Source organism: Zosterops lateralis, assembly GCF_965231275.1.
Source record: "Zosterops lateralis genome assembly, chromosome: 19".
NCBI classification, from domain to species: Eukaryota; Metazoa; Chordata; class Aves; order Passeriformes; family Zosteropidae; genus Zosterops; species Zosterops lateralis.
Window position 1 is genome coordinate 4,485,463 of NC_139779.1, and position 9,522 is coordinate 4,494,984.

General features: G+C 53.0%; 2 protein-coding genes across 2 annotated transcripts in view; both read left to right on the top strand.

Moving 5' to 3' along the window:
- Window positions 1-6,229, top strand: part of PHF12 (PHD finger protein 12) — a 32,139-nt gene extending 25,910 nt beyond the window's left edge. Inside the window, exons 12-15 of the mRNA XM_083875216.1 lie at window positions 1,722-1,820; window positions 2,374-2,456; window positions 4,326-4,464; window positions 5,056-6,229. Of these exons, the coding sequence (XP_083731342.1) occupies window positions 1,722-1,820; window positions 2,374-2,456; window positions 4,326-4,464; window positions 5,056-5,390 (656 nt within the window). The 3' untranslated portion in view covers window positions 5,391-6,229. The remainder of the gene's footprint in view (window positions 1-1,721; window positions 1,821-2,373; window positions 2,457-4,325; window positions 4,465-5,055) is intronic.
- A 956-nt stretch (window positions 6,230-7,185) lies between these two features.
- DHRS13 (dehydrogenase/reductase 13) lies at window positions 7,186-9,522 on the top strand (the record flags this gene model as incomplete). Its single annotated transcript, XM_083875305.1, has 5 exons — window positions 7,186-7,312; window positions 7,399-7,517; window positions 8,136-8,259; window positions 8,337-8,648; window positions 9,182-9,522. The coding sequence occupies 5 exons, from the start codon at window positions 7,186-7,188 to the stop codon at window positions 9,520-9,522; spliced, it is 1,023 nt and encodes a 340-aa protein (XP_083731431.1).

Here is a 9,522-nt window from a genome sequence, read left to right on the forward strand (position 1 = left end):
TTGAGCAATGTGAATACTTTTAGTACCTTCTGATATTCTGCTGGAAATGTTTAGTGAAGTTGTGTTTTATTCATCTTAGAATTAGCAAGAGATGGGAAGGTTCATCTCAGGTGCTTGATGGCTTTTCTTTGCACTTTTACCTTTGAGATGGGCAAGAGAGATCTGTGAATTCCTGCTCTCTCTTTCTGGAGGAGTTGCTTGTGATACAAGCACAAGAACAGGAGGAACTGGAGCACAGAATATATGTGTGACATTGTCATTGCCTGTTCAGAATGTCACTGTCAAGCTGAAACCACTATGTATGACTAATGCCAGTAATAGATAACAACTTGAGTGTCTCTTGGAAATCTCCAGATTACCGAGTTTGGCTTTGTTTATTACCACTGGTATCACCTAAACCTGCAGGGTGAACGTGGCTTCATGTTCCTCTGCATGCAGCCAGTCAGTTCAATCTGCTTTCAAGCACTAACTGGATAGCCTTGCTGTGGAAGCAGTTCTCTGCTCCCCCTCTGCTAGGCCTGGGGGTAAATATCCCAGATAAGATCTTTGGAAGTCAGTCAGTAATCTTTTTCTGAAGCTCTGTGCTTGCCTGCTTTAGCATCACAGCATTCCCTAAATGCTTTGTCAGTCTTCTTGTGATGGCTGCTGCGGGACACAGCAGCAGGCTGTGGTATGAGCTGCCTTCCTGGTCTGGAATTCTTCAGCAGTCTGCCTTTCTCAAGGCAGATTGGTGCTGCCTTAACCCTTTTTGGGTAGGAGTGATGCATCCAACTGGCTGCTTGGCATTGTTGATGAAGTGTTGGATCCAAAGCCTTTAGTGAGCCCTGCAGAGCCAGGCAGCTGAAAGGATTAATGCAGGGCAGCCAGGCAGATGTGCAACCTGTGATGCCACTTGGTGTGGCCACTATTCTTGATGTAGGTACCTCTGCACTCTTTTCATAATCCTCATATTCTCTTCCTTGATTTCACTCTCTTGGTGTAACCCTGTCCTGCAGATGTGGTATCAGAAGAGGCTTAAACTCAGAGTATATAAGGGGATTTCCTCCCAAAGACAGTGCTGAAATCCTGGCTAGGCCCGTGTGGCCCAATGGAGTTCAGTATCTGTTCCACAGAATATTTTCTGTCCAGTAAACATGGGCATGTGAGTGTGTGGTTTGAACTTGGAGCTGCTCTGGAGGCTCAGTCCATTATCAGGTGTGCCATAGGGACTGACCTGAGGATAAAAGAGTCCCCTCAGTTAATCATCCTGTCTTGGGAGCTGGATTTGGGAGCTGCCAAGCCCCATTCAACCCAGGAGTTTTTCCTGCAGCTTCACTAGAAATGAAATCACGGCTGTTTAGTTGGTGAATTCACCAGCACCGATTCTTTTTAAGTGGCACTTTGAGAGCAAAGACTGAGCTCTTTGATTACTCAGAGTAGAAAAGAATAAGAAAGAAGGCAGTGGTAGAAGGCTTGTGTGTTCCTCAGCGTGGCTTCATTGTGCCCACTCCGTGTTAATGCTCCCCATTTGCATGGCTTGTGTGGGTTATGGGAAAGCAAATTTCTCTGACTGGCAAGAAGAAGTTTAATGCACAAACATTCCTAGAGGGCTGGGAACGGGTGCTTAGGCCAAAGCTGACTGCATCCTCCTTAGGGTCTGTGCTTTCTGAGCTGGGGACACTGGGGTCAAGCAGCTTTCCCAGCTGATAACATTGTTCAAGTAATTTCTTTTAATCTTGCAGCGCAAAGAAAGGAAGTGCAAGCCCGGGCGGTGTTCTATCCTCTGATGGGCTTGGGGGGTGCAGTCAATATGTGCTATCGAACCCTCTACATTGGGACAGGTGAGTAGCTTTTTCCTGCCCTGACCTTTCAGAATCAGGGTGGTTTTCCCTGAACCCCCTTCCTAAGGTGTGTGCCAAGTGGGTGTCAAAGGAAACAGATTCACTGTGGCCACTTGTACCGGGATCCTGCACTACCAAGAAGTGCGGAAATCCCCCGTCTGCCTGAATCTGTGTGGGTGGCAGCTCTGTCACCTGGTGTCATAACTAGAACAGCTGTCTTGCAGTTTTAATGCCTGACTGATGGAGAGGAGAGTTATGGTTTGCTTGCAGGTTTTGTTTCTTGTTGCTTAGATTCTTCTGGTGCTCTGGGTAGACCCAGGAGCAGCGAAATGCTCTACAACCTTTGTGGAGCTGCTGGCTCCCTTCCCCCACTGAAACTTTGTTGGTGGCTTATCGAAGCATTATTCATGCAGTCCTGGGAGCAGGACAAAAGCAGTTGCTCCCCTGTTGTTTTGCTAATTGAAGTTTAATTCTGTCTGTTGTTCTCTGGTGCCTGACAGTTTGTTTTTTTTTCCAATATGAACTGAGCCTGTTTTGTCCTCCCCCATGACAGGAGCTGATATGGATGTGTGCCTTACAAGCTATGGTCACTGTAACTATGTGTCTGGCAAACATGCCTGCATATTCTATGATGAGGTGAGTGCCTGAGTGATTTTTTTTTTCTTTTCTTTTTTCTTTTTTTTTTTTTTTTTTCTTTAACTTATTTTTTGGTGTGCATGGCAGTGGGAGCTGGAGATGCAGGCAGCAGGTTGTCTTTGTGTGGTGCTCCTTTTGTGGACTACAAAGTAAGAGCCAGGTTTTATTCCAGTGGAGGCTGTGTCAGCATTTTCTGTCAAACCCTTTTCTGAAGCACAGAGCTCTGCCAGCACGATCTCTCTGACTGCCTGTGGGCAAGGACTGGCCACAAGTCAGCACTGTCACTGCTGGTGTCTAGGGAAAGAAAAGGACATAGACACGGTCTGATACTTTTTGATCTGGATGTGTTGTTAATAAAAGCTAAACTTCATGTGTCAACATTGAACCTCATCTGGAACAAGCCAGGGAACTGCTCTGAGTCCCTTGTTTTTAAGTGTGATGGGGGAGCAAAGCATTCATAGTGTCTGCAGTTCTCTATAAATTATTTATTTAGCTAAAATTTCAGTTAAGCTTAGAGCATAAACAGAAACCTACAGTTTCTACTTAGCTACAGCCCAGAGATTAGTTTGTTCTTGAAGTAAACAGACCAGCAGGCCTGCCAGTAACAGCACTGCTGGAGATGTCTCTTAGCATGGAAAGAGTCTTTGAAACAAGATCGAGTCTTTTATATCATCATTTGTCAACCAGCTACGGAGCAGGATCCAGGATTAACCCACAGCCAGCTTTAGCCATTCCTCCAGTGCCCTCCAAGCTGCCAAACACACTCAGTAACAGGATCCTGACCATAAATCTGTGGGGAAGCATCTCCTCACAGTGGTCAGTCATAAATTAGGCTCCAGGCACTGACCTTTGACCCTCCAGTGGGTCTTCTATGGCTGTGTTCACTCTGGAGAGGGAGAATTCCCCTTCTTGGAGCTCTCTCTTCTGCAGGTTCTCCTTCTGCAGTCTAGCAGGTTACTTCAAAACCTACCCCCATGTGCATTAAGAGTTTTTGTAACTTGATTAAAGCCTTGTAGTCCCCGAGGGATGAGGTCTTGAGCTCTCAGATGATTTCTGTGAGCTAACCTGAAATCTTCTCTGCTCTGTCAACATCCTCCACAAAGCTCAGCTGAGCGTGACGCCGCTTGTGTAACGCTGTGTGTCAGGGTAATGTCTGCTGGCATTTCAGCGTCTGCACAAGGCCTGTGAATCCCAGACTGCCTCTGTCCTGAGGCTGCTGCAGCACGTGGCATCCCTCTTGCCATCTTGTGCCTGCTTTCTAAAGCTCATCTCTTCCTGCTAGGCACAGGTCTCGGGCCAAGTTTGCATCAGGTGCGCCTGTAAAATACTCACTTTTGAGAGCATCCGCTTGAATATCCTGTTTCCAAAAGATGTGTTGGTTCAAATGGAGTAGATAAAACCCACTTCCCTCTGGCCCTCCTCTGCCAGAAAGCAGTTCCTGCTGGAGGGCTGGTTCTTCTGTCAGCAGGGGGATCAGGTTGGTGATCTCTGAAGCTGGAGGATATTTACCAGCTCTTATTTGACCACCACTGACAACAAGGAGAAAGGGGCTGTGTTTCAGCACTCCAAAGAGGTGTGTATGGGCAGAAGCATTTCTGAGTGACAGAGGGTGGAGTTAGATTGAATATTGGGAAGAACTGCTTCCCTGTGAGGGTGGTGAGGCCCTGGCACAGGTTGCACAGTGAAGCTGTGGCTGCCCCAGCCAATATTCAAGGCCAGGTTGGATGGGGCTTGGAGCAACCTGGTCTAGTGGAAGGTGTCTCTGCCCATGGCAGAGGCCTGAAAACAAGATGGTCTTTAAGGTCCCTTCCAACCTAAACCATTCTATGACTTCATGTCTTGATTCCCTCCTCTTCCCTTTCATTCCAGAATACAAAGCATTACGAGCTGTTGAACTACAGTGAGCATGGGACGACCGTGGACAATGTTCTGTATTCGTGTGACTTCTCGGAGAAGATGACACCCACTCCTCCCAGCAGTATTGTTGCCAAAGTGCAGAGTGTGATAAGTGAGTGTCATACCACTACCACAGGGAGTTAATTGAGAGAGGGCAGGAGCAGGTGGAAACCAATTCCTTGTTGGTGCCCCTTGTTCTGCACAGGCTGGTGCACCCCTTGCAAAAAGGGGAGCCTTGCCACAGCCCTCAGCTGGGATTACACAAGACCTTTCTCTGCAGCCTGGGGAGCTCTGTGCTCTGACCTAAACCCTACTCCAGCCTCCAGTGCAGATGTTACCAAGCTCCAGGTCCCCATGAGCAGCCAGTTTGGAGCAGACCTGAGGCATTTCCCCATGCATGTCCTCCCTTCCCAGGCTGTGAGAAGATCTGGGCTGTGCTGCTGGCATTCTGTCCCTGCATGTCTCACTCCTGCTCTCCACCTGATCAGCTTCCTCTTTTTGGGCTGCCAAAATAGATATGTAAATGCCTCAACCTCTCCAGGGCCGTGAGGAGATTCCCATTTCCCTTTGATCAGCTGCTCACTGCAGACTGAAATCCCTCATGGCTGGAGGATGAGGCACCTCAACACTAACCCCAGTCGATGAAAACAAAGCTGCTGCTGACCTGCCCAAACCTTAACCATTTTTTTTTATTCTTTTCCAGAACGACATAAAAGCAGAAAACAGGAAGAGGAGGCGCACGAAGAAGCTGCTGTGATGAATTCACAGGCACAAGGGCAGCATCGCAAACCCTGTAACTGCAAAGCCAGCAGCTCCAGTTTGATCGGGGGCAGCGGGGCTGGCTGGGAGGGCACGGCCCTGCTCCACCACGGCAGTTACATCAAGCTGGGCTGCCTGCAGTTCGTTTTCAGCATCACCGAATTTGCGACCAAACAGCCCAAGGGGGACACTGCCTTAGTACAAGATATGGACTTGGAGGAGAAGCTTTCTCTGAAACCCCACCAGGTGCCCGTGCTGCGGTCCAACTCAGTTCCCTAGGAATTTTTAGGAAGAGAGCTTTTTTGGAGTAAGGAAAAACGCCCTCAAGACTCTTTACAATGCAAAAATGTACAAACCGAGGTGGGATTTTTCTGTGTCGGCCCAGAGACTGTTCACACGCCGTTTGCATGAAATGAAGAACGTTTAACTTTTTTTAATTTTTCTTTTTTGCTCAAGTTTTAGGGGCATTTGCACATATATTTGTACTATACATTTCATTTTAAAAGGAAAACTGCAGTGAGAGCAGGACGCGTCAGAGCGAGAGGTGACCGCTGTCTGACTCGAGGACTCTCTCTGACAGATAGTTCCCATGCAGTTGTAAAATAATCAGAAACTTGTTCTATTTTGTGCCAGTGACAATAGTTTTATATTAAAAGAGAAATACAGTTTTCATACAGCAAATCTATACAATATCATTGTTTTATTTAATGTAAAGAAGCGCTCTTCTTCCCACAGTTATTTTTCCCATCCCTCCCTGCTATGGTTGCACTACAAGTAGCTACTGTGTATTATGGGCAGTGAGAAATGAGTTCTTTTCCTGGTGTCCATCCTATTTTTTATTTCAAATAAGGAAAAGTGTTGGATTCTGTGTAAATACATCAGTGATGGCATTTTTCAATGTTTTAAAGCTGTGTACAGTGCTACATGTGGTATGACGTTCCTCAAATTGTCTATTGTAGCAGATCCTTTGTCGTAACCTGTCTGTCTCTTTTGTTTCTCTGCCACCTCCCCGCAGCAGAACAGCTAGTTCCACTGTACATAGTAATTGTAACGTTTTAGACTTTACAGAAACTTTCCTGTATTCTGTATATAAAAAAAAAATACTTCACATTCTGTTTTCTCGATTGTCTGTCTTCACTCGTGTCACCACAACCTGGAGCTGCCCCAGAGTGTCTGACTGCAGAGGAGCCTGAGCTGGGGGTCAAGGCTGGGGTGGGATGGAAGGACTCTGGTGTCCTGCCTGGGATGTGGGAGGATGCTGGTGGGAAGAGGGTGAGGACTAGAAGGTGATTGAATCATGGAATTGGTTGAGGTAGGAGAGACTCTTGAAGGTCATCAAGTCCATCCCCTGCAATGAGCTGGGACATCTTCAACTCCCTGTGGCCCAACCTCACCTCAAACGTTTCCAGGGATGAGGCACATCCAGTTCTGGGCTCCTCAGGACAGGAAGATCAGGGGACTGGCACACCTCATTTATGAGGAAAAGCTGAGGGAGCTGCACTGTTTAGCCTGCAGAGGAGCGGACTGAGGAGATCTTATTCTCAAATGCATCGCTGTGAAGGAGGTGGGTCAGCGGAGGGGGTGGAGCCAGGCTCTTCTCAGGGGTGCTGAACAAGAGGGAAGGGCAGAAATAGGAGCAAGGGAAGTTACACCTGACCATGAGGAAGATGCACTGGAACAGGCTGCCTGAAAAATGGCAGATGGCTTATCCCAGGAGATATTCAGCTATTCAGGCACAGTTCTTAGTGCTCTAGAGGACGCTGCTGGAGTAGGGGGGCTGGACTGGGTGACCTCCGCTGGTCCCTTTCCCCCGGAACCATCCCGAGACTCTGCTCTCCCCCCCTCGGGGCAGGACCGCTTTCCCGGGGTATGATCGGGGGGGCAGCGCTGGCCCGTACTCACCCTGTGTCTGTCTCTGCTCCCACCGGCGCCACGAATCCCGCTCTCCCGTCTCCCGGAGCCGCGCGGACCTTGCCCCGTCCGCCCGTGGGTCGGTCCCGCCGGGGCGGGAGGCGGGAGCGGGGCGGGCCCGGCTCGGCGGGGCGGGCCCGGGGCTGCCCGGAACGGCGGTGGAATGGAGTGGGCGCTGGTGGCGGTGGGGCTGCTGATGGCCGTGTACACGCTGCTCCGGCACGGGCTGCGCAGCGCCCCGCGGCCCCGCGCCCGCCCCGACCTGCGCGGCCGCACCGCCATCGTCACCGGTGAGCGCCGGCGGCGGGCGGCGGGGAGCGGGTTCGGGCCCCGGGGCCGCCCTTGCCCGCGCTCAGCCCCCGGCTCCGCTCCGCAGGGGGAAGCAGCGGCATCGGCGCGGCCGCGGCGCTGGAGCTCGCCCGGTGCGGGGCCCGCGTTATCCTGGCCACCCGCAGCGCCCGGCGGGGAGAGGCCGCCGCCAGCCGCATCCGCAGGGTGAGCACCGGCCCCCCCCGGGGAACCCCCGGCGTCCCCACCCGTGGGACATCCCCACACCCTATGGCAGCCTCAGGGCATCTCTAGCACCCAATGGGCAGCTGCAGGACACTCCTGGAATACCTCCAATGTGCCCCCTTGGGACATCCGTGGGTATCATATGGGCACCTCCAGACACCTCCATGGGCACCCTGAGGATACTGCCATGGCATCCCTTCAGCAGCCCAGGGATGCCCATGAGACACCCCCAGGACATCCCTGGGCCACCCTAGGACACCATCCAACACACACAACATCTCTAAGCATCACATTATTAACTCCCAAAACACCCCTATGGGTACATCCAGGTACCCCATGGCGCCAGGAACAGCCCCTCAGACATCCCCGTAGGACATCCCCAGGCACCCCGAGATACTCCAAGTTGGGGCACACTGTACCACGGGGGTGGCTTGGCTGCAGCCTCCCATGCTGGGGATGGTCCCAGCACAGTGTAGCCCTTGGGCCAGATCCAGTCCCCAGAACATCCCCCTGCTCCTGGCTGGCTCCAGCCCCCACCCATGGCAGGGCACACCCCCGGGCCGCCCCCCGGCCCTGCCCCAGTCCCCGCTGTGCCCACAGGAGACGGGGAACAACGAGGTGCGGTTCATGCACCTGGACCTGGCCAGCCTGCGCTCAGTGAGAGCCTTTGCCAGCACCTTCCTGCGCCAGGAGCCCCAGCTGCACCTTCTCATCAACAACGCGGGTGAGTGCTGGGACCCCAAATCCCCCCTGCACCCCCGGGGCACCACCACGAGCTGCCTTTGCCTCCTCACTCCGCAGGGGTGAGCGCCGGGGGCACGACAGAGGATGGCTTCAGCCTGCCCTTCCAGGTGAACCACCTGGGCCATTTCCTGCTGACCCAGCTGCTGCTGGAGCGGCTGCGGAGCTGCGCTCCCAGCCGGGTGGTCATCGTGGCCTCCAGTGCCCACTGTGCCGGCCGCCTGCGCTCCGAGGCCCTGGGCCGGCCGCCCTCGGGGCTCTTCTCCACCTTCCAGGACTACTGTGACAGCAAACTGGCCAACGTGCTGCACGCCCGGGAGCTGGCCACGCGTGAGCAGGGCACACAGGTCACCTGCTACGCCGTGCACCCAGGTAGGGCCCGGCTCACCCTTGGTGGCTGTCTGTGGTCTGCACACCTTTGTGTCCATCTTTGGGGGGTGGTCTCCTGCTTTGCAGCCTTTTCACAGGGAATTCCTGTATGGGGAGCATCTTTCCTTTGCAGGATGTGGCCCTTTGCATGTGCCCCTGTGCACAATGTCTCTTTTCATGGTGTGTCCCTTACCTTGCCATGTCCCTTTGCACCTTGTCCCCTTGCACTGTATTCCTTGATACTCTGTGTTCCTTTTACAATGTCCCTTTGCACAAGGTATGTCTTTATACAGTGAGGCCTTTTCCATGTGTCCCTTCGCATGGCATCTCCCTTTGCACCTGTCCTGGCATGGGGCACACCCAGGACAAGCTTGGCATTGCCTGGGGACAATCACAGCTGTACTATGCCAAGGCCACCCTGGCCATCTCCATTATGTGCTCATCCACTGGGACACACAGGGGGACACTCCATGGGGGGACACTCCATGGGGGACACTCCATGGGGGGATCACCCCACATGTTCCAATCTCCCACAGGGTTTGTCAACACGTCTCTGTTCCGGCACGCGCCGCTGTGGCTGAAGCCGCTGCTGGTGCCCGTGGCCTGGCTGCTGTTCCTGGACGCGTCCGAGGGCGCACGGGCCGTGCTGGACTGCGCCACCCAGGACGGCCTCGAGCCCCTCAGCGGCCGCTACTTCACCGAGTGTGGCCCCCGGGTGCCGTGGCCGGCGGGGCGCGATGACCGCCTGGCCCGGGCGCTCTGGGAGGGCAGCGAGCGCCTGCTGGGGCTGGGGGCACCGGGGGGAGACCGGGAGGGACATCATCATCATCGGGAAGGACAAAGGGAGGGCCCTGGAGCCCAGCACACAGCACAATAA